This window comes from Mauremys mutica, chromosome 4 (assembly GCF_020497125.1).
Source record: "Mauremys mutica isolate MM-2020 ecotype Southern chromosome 4, ASM2049712v1, whole genome shotgun sequence".
Classification (NCBI taxonomy): Eukaryota; Metazoa; Chordata; order Testudines; family Geoemydidae; genus Mauremys; species Mauremys mutica.
Window position 1 is genome coordinate 46,799,341 of NC_059075.1, and position 20,441 is coordinate 46,819,781.

General features: G+C 39.2%; 1 protein-coding gene across 2 annotated transcripts in view; it reads right to left on the reverse strand.

Moving 5' to 3' along the window:
• Positions 1-881: 881 nt before the first annotated feature.
• FAM177A1 (family with sequence similarity 177 member A1) overlaps positions 882-20,441 on the reverse strand; it is a 32,593-nt gene continuing 13,033 nt past the window's right edge. Inside the window, exons 2-5 of one of the 2 annotated variants that reach the window (XM_045013549.1) lie at positions 19,869-20,048; positions 7,254-7,320; positions 4,551-4,648; positions 882-3,407 (exon numbers count right to left, since the gene is read on the reverse strand). In XM_045013549.1, the coding sequence (XP_044869484.1) occupies positions 3,195-3,407; positions 4,551-4,648; positions 7,254-7,320; positions 19,869-20,048 (558 nt within the window). In that variant the 3' untranslated portion in view covers positions 882-3,194. Of the gene's footprint in view, positions 3,408-4,550; positions 4,649-7,253; positions 7,321-19,868; positions 20,052-20,441 lie in introns of both variants that reach the window. The other variant, XM_045013548.1, reaches the window with a different exon arrangement.

Consider the following 20,441-nt stretch of genomic DNA (forward strand, 5'->3'; position numbering starts at 1 on the left):
TACTGAATGGCATAAGTGAACTGTCTTGTCTATATGAAGAACATGCACTGGTTTAACCTGAATGTTTCAAAACAATATTAGTGCATCTACAGAGGTGTTTGCAGCAATTTAAAGAGTCTATTGTTACTTAGCTTAAGTCTATTCAGAAATTTATTTACGCTACGTGCAAGTATTTACAGCAGGGTTTTCACTGGTTTAATTAAATCATACCACTAGTCAAACTGGAACACCTCAAGGCTTTACTTTCACTCCTGTATATTACCTCAGAAGGCTGAGTTGAGTACAGAGAAGTTTTCACTAATGTTGGCTTATCACTATAGACATAACTCCTTCCAAAATGTGGTGATTTAAGCTAAAATGACTTAATGTTGCCCTTGGATTGATACATATTTATCTCTAAGTAGTACTAAGCCTCCCAAGTCAGATGGTAAAATGTATAATAATAAATAATAATTGGAGATATACCTATCTCCTAGAACTGGAAGGGACCTTGAAGGGTCATTGAGTCTAGCCCCCTGCCTTCACTAGCAGGCCCAAGTACTGATTTTTGTGCCAGATCAGTAAGTGGCCCCCTCAAGGATTGAACTCACAACCCTGGGTTTAGCAAGCCAATGCTCAAACCACTGAGCTATCCCTCCCCCCAAACATCCCAATTACGCCTGGGTGCAGAGTTCAGCTCAGGATGCATTTTGTGGCTTGGAGGAAGTGAGACACCCTTGAGTTTCAGTGTCTAAACAGATGCCCTTAGGAGGACATGGACTTAATGGGCATGCATCTTATTGTTTTCCCTTGAAAGCACTGAGTAACTTAAGCACCCCGCATCCATGCACACAACTACAAAGAGGCCAGATCTACATTATGAAAGAAAAACAGAGCCAAGGTAAAGTTCAAAATTATATTAAATATAAAATAACCAGTAATATTATGCATTTACAGCAAATGTTAAAGTAACCACTTTCGTACATTTTGCATAAACTGAAGGAAGGATTAAGTATTAAGGCACAGTGAGTAACACATTTTATACAAAGAACTTTAACACCAGGACAGCGAGCGTTCCTTGCTCACTCCAACAGAAAGTACAAGAAACTAGACAATAGTGCAGTCACAGTTGATAAATTTCTGGCAGAAAAAGCTAAACATCCTTCTCTCCATTAATAAAGATTTTATTCATAAGTTACTGTAGGCTTTTGCCCTGAACAGATACCAATTTTAGACAATGTTGGCTCTAAGTAGTTCATCTATTACCAATGTGCTCTTTGTTTTACTCAAAATGGACTCAAGCTACCTCTTGCAGATGTTCATCAGAAGCTGAAAGAGGCAAAGGACAGAGCATCAAAGCAAAGAGGACAGTTGATTAAGACAGCTGCTGAAGCACTATGAAGAGACCAGAAAAGACCCATACCTGGCAGAGCAAGAATTCCCTCAGCACAAGCACAGTTCAAAGCTACCCTATGTAGCTCTGCAATGGATCCTAAATAAGTCCCTGTGTAGGGGGCACAGAAGGCATGCTCAGAGTGCTATAGGCATTGTTGGTAGTGCCACAGAACCAGGAGGCTTGTCATAGGTCAGGCAGTCCCCTCAAGTACCCAGAATCGGGAAACCCTTAAGGAGGTAACTTTTTCCCTTGTGGGCTGTATGGCCCAAGAATCTCACTCAAGATTTCTAATGTTTTCTTAAACTTTAGAAATTTCACCTAAAGAGAGTAAGATTTTCTTTTGAAATTACTCACATGATGTATGTTGGTGGTGAAGAAGCTATACACTATTGTATTTACCTACCAACATTCTGCACTGCAAGAACTTAGGGAATACTCCAGTTCCTTCCTTTCTTACCTAGAGAGCTCAGATATGAGTGCCCTGAAATAAACTATGTCTCTTTTTCAAGTTAGGAGAGCAAGTTGCTTTTTACTTTAGTTAACTCTTCTTCCTCTACTCATTATTTGGGCCTGGTTTACAATGGCCTCTGAGCAGTATCTTCCGTGGATAAGACAGTGTTTCCAATACAAAAATGCAGATAACTAACATTTTAGAAGAAGGCTTAGTCTTAATTTCAGTTAAATAGATTTTAAAAGAAATTCCAACTGAATTCAAAGTAATTTTGATTAGTTCTTTAGAGCTAGCAGAATCTCTCTTAAGGAAGCAATTTCAAATACTGAAATTTAGCCTGTATTTCTTTAGTTCATTTTTAAATACGGAGGGAAAGCTGCAAACTCCTCACTTGCAACCAAATACAATATTTTTGCATGCGATACAGAAATATTCCATTCAGGTAACAATATGGAGACTCTACAGCATCATACAAATGCTCTAGAGCAGACCAAACAACACACTTTTAGCTACAGCTGTCTTTAAAATGTTGACAATTGGACTGTTTAATTCAAGCCCAGGAATCCGATTTCAATTTACTTCCTAGAACCTACTGAAACTATATACAGTATTTAAGTGACTAGGAGAAGTCTCTCTCATAAATGGAGTGAGAATGTGCTTCACACAGCTGATGCTCATACTGTTCTTTGCTAGACAACAGAATTTGTCTGAGCACTGCTAACCTCCACAACTGATGTAGCTTTAGCTGAGCAAGTTCTAAATAGAGCTTACAACCTCCTTTTAAAAGAGGAAATTGTTTCAACAGGCACTCAGACACCATTAGGTTAAAGCTCGTGTCTAAATAATAAAATACATAAAATGGTGACAATAAATAAGGACATTATTGTGAACTTGGATGTCACTAAGGTGCCTTGTGAAACCACTATAGGAAATCAGTTCTAATTAATCAGACAGTCTATTCATAGAGAGCTAATTTTCAATAAGGATTTTATATTTTATAAATACAAAATATTTTTAAAAGTATAAAATAGCACTATCTTCCATCCACAAGTGTCAGACAGGCACCAGATGTTCAGGGAAAAGATTAGAGACATTCTTTACCTACACTGTGCAGACAAAAATGAGGTCTAGCCTATTTAATTTATACTCAACTAATTTTTTTTTGTTGTCCAGCATTTTTATTTTAACAAAAATGTCAGCTTGGCAGTGTCTTAGGCTTTATTCAATAGTTGTGGACTGAACGGACATTATTTAGCTCTCTCCTGGCCAGAGTTTTAAATGAGTTACATTCCATTGAAAAAGTACAAGATTTTTCCCACACTTTTGCTGCCAATTTAAAAAAATTGGCATTATGCAGAACCTTATATTTTAAGTAGGGACCGTAGTTAAGTCTTGTTTACTTTCTGCAACAGATTGGCCATTTCCCTCAGTTTCAAAATTGAGATTCACAAATGCATTACATGCTGTTGCCTCAGGTTGGTCTGTCTGGACAGTAGTCTCATCTTGTGGCTTGCTCTGCTGCTCTTGATATCGTCTCTCTGCCTCTTCTGACATTTTGTTTTCTTCCTCCTCCTCTTCCTCCTAAGAAAAAAATTCCACAAAATACAATACTTTCCGCAACCTGTATTCCTCACAACTCCTTCTGCAAGAATACATCAGTTTCAATTACAGACATCCAAGCATATCTTTGCACTCACAAAAATTTTGCTTTCATTGATAGTTCAGCCATAACCACCAAAGCAAACATCAGTTACAAGTCACAGTAATCATTCAGAAATACTTTTTCCAGAATCACCTTTCACACTACTCTGAGAAATGAAGTTGAAGAGTTGAACTTTCTCTACACATGCAAAGGAGATACATTTTGACTTAAGCCAATTATTTGTCAACAGCAATAATGTGTAATGTTTCTGGCTATTACCTTTCAAATAAGGTTTGCATTTTCAACATTTTACAAAGATGTGCAAACAGAAGTCATTACTTGGTTATAAAAAAATCTTCCCCCAGCATGTGCTTTGGAATGTCAACCCTCAGAATTTCAGGAATTTGCCATTGTGAATGAAAAGTTTTACCATTTTAAAATACTAGAAATATTCTAAGTAAGAGGAGCCAATGCAAAAGACACAGGACATTTGTGCAAGCCATTAATTTTGTGATACATCATGGGAAAGGGGGAAGAAAGGGGACACAAGCAGGAAAGTTGGGACAAGTTAAGTAGCTTGAAAAACAAATGAAAAACACAAGGATCATTAAAAGACAAGTTACTTAATATTTCTGTAATTGTGAGTGAAATACTTCAGCATAAATTGTTTCACTGTTTGTTAGGCTGTTCTTTCAGGAGTAACAATAACCGTACAAAACAATTTTAAAAGGCACCTTAAAAACTGAGCCTCCACCATTCCTTTAAAGAATTCAGTCAGTGTCCAATAACCGCTACATGCATCTCTCACACAATCTGCAAATCGTCCTTAAAGGGCACTGTGCAAGAGAGACTGGAATACGGCAGTGACCAGGACTCACTAAGAGGTCTGGAAATTGCTAATCCAGTGGTAAGAGTCTAAAGGTGAGGAAAAATATGGGAAGAGAACTACTTTAAAAAGAAAGAAAGAACAATTCAAAGAAAAGGCTGGGGTTTAGGCCAAACAGATTGAGCTATCTTTAGTAAATACTACAGACAATGCAATTTTTACTTTGTCAAGCTTAGCAGTAAAGAAAAAGACACACCTCCTTCTTCATCCTGTAATACTCATCAATGGCATACTGGTATTTTGGTGTACTTATGCCCAAAACGGATGCAATCTTTTCCCCAAGGAAGTCACACACTAAAAATAAAACAGAGAGGCCTTTACCTGAATTCCTTAGATTTCGTTCAGAGTTTTAAGACCAGTTCTACTTCAAAAGAGAGCAGCTGCTTTAAAAGATCATCATGTGTAGTCAGTCATAACTGCTCAATTTAGTGACATATTTACTGTTTACTGCTGTTTACACTGGACAGCCAACCTAGCTAAGTAAAGAGATGGATTCTGTTACTTGTGCATATTGTTCAGTAAGCTCAAGTCAGTTCCACTTTCATGTTGTTTTCAGTGGGATTGCAAACATGGTTGCATAAATGTCAGAGAGGGCAGAGTTTGGTCATCAGAATCTTTATAAACTGCAAAAATGTGCGAGAAGGAAAGAATCCAGCTTAACTTCCAGGGCCCACGGTAAAAGTATATTATCTTCAAATGAGGACATATAATATGGAAAATAGAAACTGAACCCCATAATGCCCATTTTTACATTAATTAAAGTGCAGTTCTACTCTGAAAATGAAACAAGTTGATAATTTGGTGTGTTTAAAATATAATACCTTTATATATTTTAATTCATTAGCACATTTAATGTTACCAATAACTGTGGGTAACTAGTCAAAAATGCAGGAATTAATGACAAAACTGGAAGCTACACATACAATTAATAAAAGGAACCAAATAGTGTGAAAATTTGACTGCAAAGGAAGTACTTTTAATTTTGTAATTCAGTACTTTTGCTTTAACAGATTCCAAAGCAGAACAAAATAAGCCTATGAAAAATAATGGCTAGATTACAAGTATTTGTACTGAGTGATGTTTGCAGCCAGCAAATAGAACAGAATGTGTGTGTGTATACACACACACACACACACACGTACGTAGAATGTATGTATTGGCATAATGTAGATTCTGGGCTAGCAGTGTTTTAACACTGTGTGCTACACACAGCTGCATATATCAATGGGATTTGATTTCAGTTCTCTCAGTTTAAGTCACCAGGGGCTAAGTGGGCATTATTTTACTCAAGATCATCCCTTCTAACAAAGGAGTGGAATAGATGAGCTCATGGTAATTCCTTGGCCAAAATGACTGCTGCACTATAGGGCCTAGAGGGCAAGGAGGATGAAAAACCAAGGAGAATGTACCGTATATACTCGTTCATAAGCCAATTTTTTTTAGTAAAAAAGGGACGCACCAGAGGGGGTCAGCTTATGAACGGGTAGAGACAGGGAGAGGTGGGACACAGCCCCTCCCCAACAGCAGGAGCAAGGAGCAGCAGCAGAGCCAGAAGGGAAGAGGTGGAGCCAGAGTGTGTCTGCTTCTGGCCACGCTGCTCTTCCCCCAGCCTCCGAAGCAGATACAGCTCCGAAGCAGATACAGCTCCGGGGCTGGCAGGCTGCGGCTGCGCCAGGCCAGAGACATCCTCCCCTGGCCCACCCCAGATAGGTGGGAAGGGATGGAAAGGGGAGAGTGTGGAGGTCCCAGGGGTTACTCCCCTGACACCAGCTTCTCCCCTCTCCCCGCAAGCATTTCCCCACCAGTTGCTGTCCCAGGGTTAGAAGCTGGCATGCCAGGACACTTTGTTTACTTAGGTTTACCTCTGTGCCTGCGGATGCTCAAACCATCTTGGCCCATCAGCGGCTTATCCTGATGGCCCGGGAGCCAAAGATTGCTGACCCCTGAATTATAGGGTCGGCTTACGAATGGGTCATAAATTTTTTCCATTTTTACTTATCCATCGGGGGGGTGGGGCGGTGTTGGCTTATAAACAAACCAGCTTATGATTGAGTATATACGGTACCTCAAATCTGCAGGACTCCTCAGGAAGATAAGCTTACCGGATAATATAAACTTGTTAGCTCTGTTGCTTTACACTCTCCGAGAAGAGCAAATGAGAAGCTAGGTATTAGATAATCCAACAAACAACATCTCAAAAATACTGTGAATACAGATATTTAACACAATATTCAGAATCTCAAGATAACAAGAACTAAAACCTTATGCATACCGACTCGCTCTCTACAAAGTTCTTTTCAGGCCAAGTCACACAAGTGATTTATAGACATCACTGCTGCAGACGGTAAGTTCTACAGAAAACAGACTTACAGACCAAATGGCCTTTGATTGGAAAACACTTTATTTTACACATATCCTTCTACTGAAGTTCTTATATGTCTGGTGGGCACACCAAAATATTTCCCTATTAAACCAAATCAGGACAAATGCTCATGAACTGCAAGTGTCTAAAGCAGCTTTGATTCTAGCTTGGTTTTGTAAGTCAGCCAATTGGTGACCAAGTGCCACACACAACTGACAGATCATGCACATTTCTTCCCAGGAAAACAGGTTGATTACTTCTCACAACTCGCCTGAACAAATGTTTCCTTAGTAAGCCACAGATGAGGAAATTAGTATTTAGCGAGAAGGAGATTTTGGTTTATTCTTTCATTACATTTCTTTCAACAGAGATGGAAAGTTACACAACCAAAATATAGATGTGTGGCAGACTTGAGGAATTTTCCAAATGGCCAATAAGTCACCTACCAGTTGTTACACCTCATCATGTAACAAGCTTTCAAAAAGCTAGTTAATATTCTTTGGAGTAGTTTACTTTAAAAAGTAAATGAACCAATACCTGATAAGGTTGACGTGGCAACTCTTAGCATATGAAACCACAAGTAGGGTCCCCAGGTAAGCGTAGTCTGTAATGATAACAAAATTAATAAGAGTAGCACTGTGACCATAAAATTGTGGCACATAATACATGAAGTATAGTAACTTTAAAGGGCACAGATCCAGAAGAGAAAGCTGCCACCTTGTCTTTCTGCCAACAGTTTGTCAACACTCAGCTCAGGTGCTTTGGTTTTAAGAAAGTTATACTAATTCTGGTTGTAGATCTTTAAAGCCTGATGTCACTGCACAAACCATAAAACTAGCCATTTCTAGGTGTCCATGCACATGTATGTCTTATTGCTTATACTTACTTCCCCCTCAAAAGAAATTCAACTCTCCGCTCCATCAGAGAAAATGAATAGATGGGCTTACACACTATGCTGAAGGTCTTGAGTTCTGACCAGCCAGGAAGACAGAATTCCTGAGTCCTCTCCACCAGAATTCCCTGCTTCTATTTCCACTTCATTCATATATAAGGATCATTAGAAGATCAGTTGTCAAGATAGTCCCTGGGAGAGAGGCAGTCTAGGTCAGGCAGGATCAAATCTTATAGGGTTTTATAGATCCAAGTCAGCACCTTGAATTGCACTGAGAAGTATATAATCTAATGCAGTCTAAAAATGCTTGAAATGATTTGTATTGCGAAGTCAGGTAGCTACTGGCTTCAGTTAGTACAAGATCCAGCAAGTGGTCTTCAAGAGCACAGAACAGTACTAGCAGCAGTCTACTCTGGAAGTAACAAAAACATGAATGATTATGGAGAGATGCACATCAATGGAAATATTGCAGCCTCAGGAAAAAATGGCTAAAGAACACACTGATGATGTCACTATCTAGAACCTCAGGAGCACATGGGGATCCCATGGCATTTTATCTAGGTTTCTAACCTGCTGAGAAAGGCTGAGCATCCCTCTAGGTCATACAATTTGTTGGGGAGGGGAATGGAGAAAAATCAGAAATAATTTCTAACCAGTTCTAATGACCAGACTAGAGACCTGGACCATTGTGAAAAGACAAATTATATAATTAACTAGAAGACGTATATATTTCTCTTGTAAATAACAGAGCTTGCCTGAAAAAAACTGAAAATCTCCAGCTCCTGAATTCAAATAAGGTTTGTTTTTTATAAGAAACTGTCAGTAGAGGGGTCTTTCTGCTGGAAAGTACCAGTAAAATGGTACTGAGACATACCTGAACCATTATCTATAAAATAAGATTCCAGAATTGTCACTTTGAAGCCTAAAATGTCTGCTGAGTCAGCGTGAAGTGATGGAAACAGCCACGAGAATGGCTGAGAGCTCTTTTTGTTCACAAGACTAGGTTCAATCACCACTGGTGTTTGCAGTCTGTATCATCCAGTTTAAGTTCTCAGCCATTTTGACTTTATGAATTACACCCGTGCAATAGCACAGGTTTTCAACTACAGTAAGGCATTTATCTCTTCCACGCCAAGAGTCTTTGACCATTGTGACAAAGATAACTCGGCCAACCACCACTCTTACTCTACACAGCTAGTTTGCATGCAACAATTTCACTCGTCACACAAAAGAGACTACATAGATCAGAAGTGGGCAAACTGCAGCCCATGGGCCACATCCAGCCTGTGGGACCCTCCTGCCCGACCCTTGAGCTCTAGACTGCACGGCGGCGTGGCTGCCAGTCCTGGTGCTCTGAGCGGCATGGTAAGGGGGCGGGGAGGTCATATAAGGGGCAAGAGGTCCCCTGGAGGAGTCAGGGGACAGGGAGTAGTTGGATAGGCATGGGAGTCCTGGGGGACCTGTCAGGGGACAGGGAGCGAGGGTACTGGGAGGGGGCGGTCAGGGGACAGGGAGCAGGGGGTGTTGGATGGATTGGGGATTCTGAGGGGAGCAGGAAGTGGGAGGGGGCGGATAGCAGGCGGGGGCGAGGCTGTTTGGGAAGGCATAGCCGTCCCTACCCAGTCCTCCATATAGTTTCGGAACCTCAATGTGACACTCAGGCCAAAAAGTTTGTCCACCCCTGACATAGATGATGGATTACTTAGCCCAACTGGCACACCCATGCAATAGCAAGGGTTTTCAGATGCTATTTTACAATGATGGAGTTATTTAAGCCATGACAAGTACCAGGATGGATAAAACTCGATGATTTCAAAAAACAAAAAACAAAACTAGTTGTTTTTTTATTTAAATTGGATTTTTTTTTTTTATAAAATGCTTTGAGGGAAAAAACCTAACTAAGATACAGTATAGTTCAAAGATATCTCATAATGGAATAGGGATTATAAATTCTAATTCTATAGTATGAGACAATATATTCATGTAATGTTTAAGAAAAGTTTTGTAAATGAGTTCCAATAGTTCATGGATTAGGGACCCAATCTTATGAGGTTCCAGGGGCTTCTGTATAATTATTTAGGTTAATCTTTCTATCTACCCAATGGGACTCTGTGCTCAGTCTAGAAGATACATCGGAGATGCTTAGTTTTACAGTTCTCCAACTGTGGATTTGTATCTCCAGAGATAACATGCTTGTTAACAGCAAAAAATGTTTTTAAAATAAACAAACATACATAATACAGAGGTGAGAAATAACAGACCTCAACCCTATTGTCGCTCTGCAAATGTGTGTACACAGAGTCAATCCCTTACCGCTCTCTAAAAGTGCAAAGTTTCAAAAAGTTCAATGAACAGAAGATTGTTGGGGGCAGAATAGATCTGGACAAGGAGAAGATGTCTGGAGATAAATGTAAGACGGGAAGGACAGGCAGTAGAAACAAAAGTGAAACTGTTTGAGAAGCATATTCCAGAAGTCTTGAGGTCTTTCTGAGTGTAGCCTTCATTGATTTGAGATCTACCATACCATTCTCTCACTAGAAGGGAAAACCTATAACGCCAGCAGGCCATAAGAGAGACCCAGTTTGGGAATATTTTAATGAAGTTCCTTTACCTGGGGGTAAGACAGGCATGCATGCAAAATGCAAACAGTGCAACAAAGAAATGCAAGGCCTGATTGCCCGAATGAAATAACATCATGAGAAGCGTTCCTTCTCAGGAGGAAGCTGCATTAAAGATGATGAAAGGAACATGTCTGAACATGCAGGATCTTCAGGTTGGTAAACTTTTTTATTTCATACTTCTTTCTTAAGGACTGCTTGTCATCCTTCTGGAGACTATTCTTGAATTCTCATGTTTGAGCAAAAAAAAATAGTTGTTACTCTATGGCAATGTTTCCCAAACTTGGGACATCGCTTGTGGGCGGGCCGGGCCAGTTTGTTTACCTGCCACGTCCACAGGTCCAGCTGATCGCGACTCCCACTGGGTGTGGTTCACTGCTCCAGGCCAATGGGAGCTGCTGGAAGTGGCGGCCAGTAAGTCCCTTGGCCCATGCTGCTTCCAGCAGCCCCCATTGGCCTGGAGCAGCAAACTGCAGCCTGTACAGAAATAATTGATACATCAGGAAATGCACACACAGCAGAATACTTACAAGAAATAGCAGTAAAAGCTATAACAAACTGAAAAAAATTCAAATGTCTAGTACACAGGTTGGTCACAGACAATGCTGCAAATGTATTCAAGATCAGAAAAAATTTAGAAGAGTCTCCCAAGCTAACAACATGCGGTTGCAATGCTCATTTGATGCACCTCCTAGCCAAAGACTTCAGTGTTCCAGAAATAAAGGCTAATGTTGTTGAAATTGCAAAATACTTCCATAACAATCACTTTGCAGAAGCATCTCTGAAAAAAGTGGGAGGAACCAAGCTAACTCTCCCACAAGATGTGCGATGGAACTCAGTGGTGGACTGTTTTGAGCACTATATCAAGAACTGACCTAATCTGATGACAGTTTGTGAACAAAATTATGAAAAAATAGATGGCACTGTCACAGCCAAAGTTCTCAACATTGGGCTTAAGAGAAATGCTGAACACGTGGAGTACCCTGAAGCCTATTTCTGTAGCCTTGAACAAAATGCAGGGAAATAGCTGTTTTATTGCTGATGCTGTTGAAATTTGGAAGGAACTGAGTGAGATCTTAAAAAGAGAAATATGCAATGACAGTTAAATTACAAGCATCAAAAAAACAAATGGGACAAGTACAGTACTATCTCCAGCTCATTTTCTTGCAAATATTCTCAATACTCGGTACCAGGGTCAAATCTTAACTGCTGAAGAAGAGGCTTTGACATGGACATCCAGCAATCATCCCTCCATAATGCCAATTATAATAAACTTCAGAGCTAAAGGTGAACTATTCAAGAAATATGTTTGCTGATGACGTTTTAAAGAAAGTCACACCAGTGAACTGGTGGAAGTCACTTACACACTTGGATTCAGAGACTGTTGAAGTGATAATCTCACTTTTAACAGCAGTAGCTTCTTCTGCCAGTGTAGGACATAGACCATAAGAACAGATGTATTGGGTCAGACCAAAGGTCCATCCAGCCCAGTATCCGTCTACTGACAGTGGCCAATGCCAGGTGCCCCAGAGGGAGTGAACCTAACAGGTAATGATCAAGTGATCTCTCTCCTGCCATCCATCACCACCCTCTGACAAACAGAGGCTAGGGACACCATTCCTTACCTTTCCTGGCTAATATCCATTAATGGACTTAACCTCCATGAATGTATCCAGTTCTCTTTTAAACCCTGTTATAGTACTAGCCTTCACAACTTCCTCAGGCAAGGAGTTCCACAAGTTGACTGTGCACTGTGTGAAGAAGAACTTTTTTTTGTTTGTTTTAAACCTGCTGCCCATTCATTTCATTTGGTGGCCCCTAGTTCTTATATTATGAGAACAAGTAAATAACTTTTCCTTATTCACTTTCTCCACATCACTCATGATTTCACATACCTCTATCACAGGGGTCAGCAACCTTTCAGAAGTGGTGTGCCGAGTCTTCATTTATTCACTCTAGTTTAAAGGTTTCATGTGCCAGTAATACATTTTAACATTTTTAGAAGGTCTCTTTCTATAAGTCTATAATATATAACTAAACTATTGTTTATTGTACTATATGTTGTATGTAAAGTAAATAAGGTTTTTAAAATGTTTAAGCTTCATTTTAAATGAAGTTAAAATGCAGAGCCCCCCGGACCAGTGGCCAGAACCCGGGCAGTGTGAGTGCCACTGAAAATCAGCTCGCATGCCACCTTCGGCACACGTGCCATAGGTTGCTTACCCCTGCTCTATCATATCCCCCCTTAGTCTCCTCTTTTCCAAGCTGAAAAAGTCCTAGCCTCTTTAATCTCTCCTCATATAGGACCCCTTCCAAACCCCTAATCATTTTAGTTGCCCTTCTCTGAACCTTTTCTAATGCCAGTATATCTTTTTTGAGATGAGACCACATCTGTACGCAGTATTCAAGACGTGGGCGTACCATGGATTTATATAAGGGCAATACGATATTCGCTGTCTTATTCTCTATCCCCTTTTTAATGATTCCTAACATCCTGTTTGCTTTTTTGACTGCCGCTGCACATTGAGAAATAATATTTTCTTCCTTTGGACTAATTCATTCCAAACTGAGAAATCGTTTGGGACCTGAAAAAGCAGGAAAGCTTGTTTTTCTTTTCCAAATTATGAACAAACTGGAAAATGAAGGTGAAGACAACTGAGTTAGCTGCAGAAGCCAAAATTTTAAGTTTCTCATGTTGAGTTGGCTGACAGAGTCAGTTTAATTTTTTTTTTTTAATATTTCATTTAACTATTTTAGTTAAACAATTTTAACAAAAACAAACCTGATTTTAAAAAACTTGAATGTTTAACTAAATTCAAATGCTTGTTTTGTTATAATATTATATGTTTGTTTTTGAAGAAAAAAAAATACATAACGTTGTTGTTTTAGTTAAATAAAACAATTTGTGTGTCTGTCTGGTGACCTCCTCCTCCTAATACAGCATGGCAAGAAAATCCTCCAAATATTAATGATTAACCTGTTGAATTGGAGATATTTATGAAGTCATTAGAAGGTGAACTATCTGCTTCAATTACCTTTGGTAAATGAAATAACCAAATAATCATTCATTTTCTGATATAGCTGTAAAACTAATCTGAAAAGTTCTCAAATAAATCACTTTAAAAATGTATAGTATGTACTTTCTAAAAATGAAACCTACATCTGAGTTGTGAAGAATATGTATTAAGGTTATAACAACCAACAATGCACTTTTCTGTAGAAATCCATAATTAAATCTAGTCTTCCTGACTAGTGATTTAAATCAAATTTGATTTAAATCAAATCCACCCTGACAAGTACTGTTTAAAACAAGTGTGAAAATTCTTATTTTGTATGTTATTTAATATTTATATAGCTATCAAAGGTTTTAGAACTAATCTCTATGGTTTTAAGACAAAGGATCACAATTACATTTTGTGTATGTATGCAAATTACCAGATTTTAGTGCTTATCTGATAGAACGTTCCTCTGGCTTACACAAGACCAGCTTTCACACTACCTGCATCATTCTACTGACTGCCTACCGAGAATACAGACAATGTATTTTTAGCAGGTGTTATAGGAAGTGTTCTGCTATGGTGACAAGCATAAGCAAAAAGGCTGCTGTCCTAGCTGCACAAAAGCACCCTATGCTTGTTAATTAAGTACTCAGTTGGCAGTCGTTTTAATAGCAGTCACTTTTGTGCTTGTTTAGTCAGAGAAGTCAGGAAGAGTGCTGGAAAGGATGCTGCTATAAACGAGAGTAATGGTTGGCACCAGCACAACCCTACAGATAAACAATGTGTGATAAGGTGAAAAAGGCATTCACACAGTGCACAGGACAAACCATTTTAGAGTGCTGCTGGTTAGCAGTGAGCAAACGGCTAGAAGCATTACTTTAACATTTAAAAATACCAAAAGGAACTGAACTTCTCAAAGTAACAGGAATGTAAGAAACCAAATGCAGAATTCTTTTAAACATACTATTGAAATAATGCAAATTCAGATATAATTTAATAGAACTTTTAATTCAATGATATGTACATAATCTTCTAGTTTCCACTATCTTGCCACAATGCAAAATTAAACAGATTTAGTAAGTCAGGACCACCTCTATGAAAAAGTTTTAATAAGATTCTAGGAAAAAACAGTTATTTATCAGAGTCCCTGCTTCGATTACAAACTGTGCCCTTAATACAACCAGCATAACTAGTTAATATGAAACACTGTATCCCATAATCCAAAAGATAAAGTGTTCCTTCAACTGTCTCAAAGGAGGGAGAAAGACAAAAGAAAAGCTATTCTGTGCTAATTCAACAGGAAAAGAGAAAGATGTGTTTCACTGTGAAACACTAGGAACAAGGAAACACACACACACACACACACGGAATAATCCTGCTTTCCTTTCTTCTTACTTGCTCACTCAGTTTACATGGATAGGTTTTTCCAAAGGTGCCAAAAGCAATACAAACTAGGATGTAGAGAATAGTCAGTCTCTCTCTCATATATAAACAAAACTCTTACTCTGACTGTGAAGTAGCTTTAAATGTATTGAGGGTCACTTGCTGGAGAATTCTCTGCACCTTGAGGTCTTTAAACCACGATTTGAGGACTTCAGTGATTCAGACATAGGTTAGACGTTTGTTACAGGAGTGAGTGGGTGAGATTCTGTGGCCTACATTGTGCAGGAGGTCAGACTAGATGACCATAATGGTCCCTTCTGACCTTAAGTCTATGAATCTATGAGTAATACTGGAAAAATGGCACTTAAAATAAGCCTTATTAACAAGCATCCAGACAGTGCATTTCAATCCCCTATCCTCAAAGAAATCTCAATACTTTGATTGGAAGAATGGGGGTGGAAAAGTACTATGTTCTTCTAATGGAATTTATCAAAAAGATTGCTTTAGAAGATGGAATTAGTGCTTAACAGACAGAAATGAAACAAGATTTGCAACACTAAATACACACACATACCCTCTAACTAAATTCAGACAGAGAAGGAAAGTGCAACTAAAATTAAAATTTACAAACATCTCAAGGAAGATTCAGCTATAGTAGTATACAGTTCCAGTTCTATTCTTAAGGAAGCTCATTCACTAGAAGAAATATTAGCCCTAGTATCTAAAAGACTCAAAAAGGACATTTAATAAGAGCTCTACACATTGTGGACCCACCTATTCTTTTAGGAAAGAAAACCTCACACATTCAGATTTTCGAGACACAACATGACAGCAAATTACCTGTCATGACAATAGGAACAACAAATCTAGTGTAACTACACACTGTAATGGACTAACAACTATAACTTTGAACTATCAAAAAGCCTAACATCATTTAGTCAAAGCAAAGCTAAGAAAGACTCAACACATATTGTTGCTAAGGATGGGGAGTGAACTGTATTTTTGTGGATACATTCCAAAAGAATTTCAGTGTTACTTGGCTTACAACGTAAAATGTTTTACTTAAACAAACTTCTTGAAGAGTCTGGTAAAGGACTTAGATAGTGTAGGTTCCCCACCCCACTCACATGAACTGAAAAATCTTTAAGACCAATGATTATTTTGGGGTAGTTCATTTTTGGCTTCTTCTTGCACTCAGTGCATGGCCTTGGCTTTGCTTTTACTTTATTGACTGACCAACTCACAGATTATTTATGTACTATTTGTATTGTAATAGCACCTGGGAACCCTAATAATGGACTAGGACCCCACTGTGCTAGGTGCTGTACAAACACAAAACAAAAAGAATGTCCCTGCTCTAAACAGCTTGTAATCAAGATACAAACAAGAGACAGGCAAACAGATGAGGAAGTACAAGGAAACAATGAGACAATATTGGTCAGTAAGATAGACAGTGGTCTGAGCACATTAGCCGCCTAACCACTCAAGTCTTTTGTATGAAACAAACAAACAAACAAAAAAGACATTTTTGGAGGAGGATAATGAGGTAGTTTTGCAGATTCTACAGGGAGCTCTTCCCAAGCATAAGCAGCAGCATGAGAGAACGAACAAAGGTGCTTGTCTGAAAATTTAACAAATGGGTGATGGAGGCGAGAGTTGACATTTTGACAGTGAACGAGAGTTAACAGGTAGGATAGGAAACATCACAAAGGGCCTTGAAAATAAAAACAAGCCACCTTATGTTTGATGCTTACAGAAGGGAAAACCAGTGAAGGGATACAAAACAGAGGCATCATGGTCAAAGCAATGAGTTAGGAAAATGATCTTTGCAGAAGCATTCGGAATGGGTAGAGCAAAATTGCATTTGTCAAGGCCAGAGAAAAGGATGATGTAGTAAGACAAGCCATGAGATGATGTGACCCTGGATAAGAGTTTTAGCTGTGTAGATGGATAGAAAATGCCATATCTTAGAGATGTTATACAGAAAAAAAAAAATCAGCAAGATTTATATAGTCTGGATATAAGGACCTAGAGAGGTGCAAGTCCACAGTGATTGAGAAATAAAGTAGCAGAGTGGGCTTGAGGGAAGACTCAGAGCTCTGGTTTAGCCATGTTGAGCATGACGTTCTGATTAGACATCATTGAACAGAAGCCAGAGACAGGCAGAGATTTTAGTTTGGACAGAAGGCAGCAGGCCTGGAAGTCATCAGCATAGAGGTGGCAGTTGAATTTACTCATGAAATTACCTACAGATAAGGTGCAGAGGCAGTAGAAAAGGCAACCAAGGAGAGAGTCCTGTGGAACCCACACTAAGTTGGAGGGGGGAATGTGGAGGATCCTCTGGAAACAACAAGCTGAAGGAGCAAGGTAGTAGAACCCGGAGAAAACAGAGTCAGAGAAGCCAAGAGAAGCCAATATTTCAAGGAAAAGAGGATGGTAGATGGTGTCAAGGTGGCTGATAAGTCAAGGAGGATGAGGGTGGAGTACTGGTTCTAGGTTTTGAGTAGGAAGGGGTAATTAGAGAGACTGGGTTGATACAGTTTTTTTGACTCAGACCTGGCTGTTTCTTCAGATAATCTTTGAAAATCTAAGCTTAAAGCTTGTCAGCTAAGGAAACGTGGTCATTCTCAGTTTAGCTCTAAAACATTCAGTAAGTGTTTTGGCTTAATTATAATTTCTCTGCAACATAAAAAAAAATATTTCCCTCAACTCAATAGAGGAGCTGTAAAGATGCCAACACCAGCTGGACTCCAAAATTTTATGATGTAGAATTTCCAAAGTACTAAATGTACCATACAGTAAATTGGACCAGAAGCTGCTGCTATTTGCAACATAGTTTTTTGTATCCCAACTGGGATAATGAGTTGTAGACATGCTGGTCCCAGCAAACTGACTATTTATTTGTGCGTATAGAAATCCTACAATACAAAACATTTTTAAAGCAGCTGTTTGCCAAAACATCACAGCTCAGCTTGGCTTAGTGGGTCCTCAACTCATTTGAGATACATAAAACATACTGCAGATAATAGCAACCCTTGGTCTAGTTTACCTTAATTGAAGTTGTTATAATGAAGCTTCTTCTATAAAAGAAAAAAAAGGAGTGAACAATAAAGCATATAGTGCTCCACAGGCCACAGAATTCTTTTAATTCAAAAAGTTAAAAAAAAACTAAGGATACATAGTAATTTGGGGGTGAGGAGAGAACCAATCTCAACTTTGGCACACTTCATGTTCCTTAGTGTACACAAATCTGTAACCAGGAAGCAAGAAGAGGAACAACTCATACTGTTTCCGTCTATCATGCATCTTTGAATGTACTTTGAAAATCTGTCAGTTTGTAGAGTGGTGTGTCTCTGGGCTTGTCTACACTTAATAGCACTCTAACTTGCTGGCTCAGGGGAGTGAAAAATCACCCCGAGTGCAGCAAGTTTGAGCACTTTAAAGCGCTAGTGTGGACAGGCTCCCAGCGCTTGCAGCTATTCCCCTCATGGAGGTGGATTACCAGGAGCACTGGGAGCTCCCTCCAACGCTCACACGTGACCACACTCCCACTGCAAAGCGCTGCTGCGGGACAGCTCCCGCGGCAGCACTTCGAAGTTTCTAGTGTAGACATAGCCTCTGCCCTCACGACAGCTGACTCTCCAGTGCCTTCCCTCAGCACAGTACACATGGGAGAGTGCTATTCAAAGGAATCAAGAACTGGCCATTGCACTTTTCTTAAAGGCCTTATCCAAAGCCCATTAAATTCAATGGGACTCTTTTCACTGACTTCAACGGGCTTTGGAACATGTGCTAAGAGGTGGCTTTCTGGAGTGGACTGAAAAGGAAACAATCTTTTTGTACTTTATATAGGGGAAGGCAGTTCACCTGTATTCCTAACCTTGCATACAATGTCCCATCACTCATCCTGTGTTTGAAACATTTAAATGAGAGATTTGCATTGGGGAAGACCTTGATAGATTGAGTGGTTGGGGATAACTTTGACTCAATAATACTTGAATACAGGCAGAAATTTGTGACCTCCTTAGCCAGTACAGAGTGACTCATGCTGTCCTCCCCCCAGATTCCTTAAAGAAATAGGATATGAGCAAGCGTAAGAACTGCCCTTTACTTAAACATGTGAATAGAAACTAAAAGCATTTTACTTAATATACTGTAATTTTAGTAAGTTGCATGCTTTACATGTTTTTGTTGCTTATCCCATCCTATGTTCACTCCAGCCAATATTCATGTTCCTCTTTCCCAAATGAAGACAAGCTTCAGCCCAATAAGAGAGAGCTCAAAGCTACAAAACCACTATGGATTAACTCCACAGTTTCCCTTGTAATTTGCATTTGTCTCAATTTCTGTTCCTCACATACCCTCTTCCCCTTTGCTGAAGGTCCAGATCTCCAACCTGGCCTCTCATATACCCACAATTTCTCTTTCCCACCTAGTTTAACTCAAAGCCCATGGGAAAGACAAATGTGATCTACAGCCCCTTCCCACAGCTACCCTCTAATTAACCAAACCCCATGGCAACAACACTTCTTCTGCTTGTTTCTTCCTGAATACCCATATCAAAGCCATGATCCTCCTTGTGGGAGCCCCACCAGTAAAGCTTTCCATTGGAGTCACATTTTTTTAAGATGTGACAGGTGTATTGACACAGTGGTATGATTGTGTGGTCAGTTCCTCCAATGTGCCATCACTTAGTGGCTAGAGCATGGTAGCACACACTCCAGTGAAGTGAGATAAGCAAGCATCTCCTCCCCCATACCTATACTTCCTGGATTACAGACACCACGGAACTTATTCAAGACAGAGTATTAAAGGCAGCGTTCTACCCTTCCAACACAGCATAATCAGGAAAATATGGATAATTGAAATAAAATGTAGATGTTGAACTTAATGTACATTTTAAAGTATGTTGTTAGACTATTTTTGGTATTTTCTGAAACACCTCAATTTTTTTAAACTTCTGCAAGTTCTTTACTGCTCCCTTTTATTATACTGAGTTGCTCACTGTGTAAACATGGGAGAGCTGCAGCACCCCTGTATCCCTGGGTGGGCTCCTTAACGGTTAACCGATAGACTTTTAATAGATTACATGGTTACTATTTTTAAACCCTATTTACATCCCTAATTGTAACTAGCTAAAATAAAATAGAGGTCAGATTTGAATTCAATAATTATTTATGTTTCTTCCAAGTGCAAAAAGTGGTTATCACTTTTCCAGTAAGTGGCAAATGAAATAAAGAATTATCTGTAACAAACCTACAGGATCAATAGAAGGCAAGAGGTCTTTTTTTTCTTGCACCGGATCTTCCTCTTCATCTGTGCTATATTCTTCCATGGTTTCTCCACTTGCAAAGTGAATGACCCTTCTTGGAATTTTCTTGTTTTTTCCTATGATCCCCAGTTCCACATTCTCAAAGCCTCTATCGCCATTTGAGTGCAGCTGTAACAAAGAAAATAATGGTCTAAAAAACACAAGCTTCTGCAGGATAAGCAGTGAAACTGGAGGCTTAGTTCTCACAAATATCACAAAATATCTGTCAGCCAATCTAAAGTACCTTACTAGAAGTAACAGAAATCACTGAGTGCTTTCTGAAGATTGAAGTATAGTTGTTTGTTTTTTAAGTGATGCAGCTGTAAAGTAGCATTTCCCAAACTTATTAAAGCTGAGCTCCCCATTTCAAGAAAACTAAATTAATCACATTCACTTCGACCCTGCCATCAGTTATTAGAGGTCTACCCAAAATGAGCCAGTCACTGAAGTTATACTGTATAGATCTTCACTACATGGCACATCCTTTCTTTTCTTTACGTGCTTTGGTGAACAATGAAATAG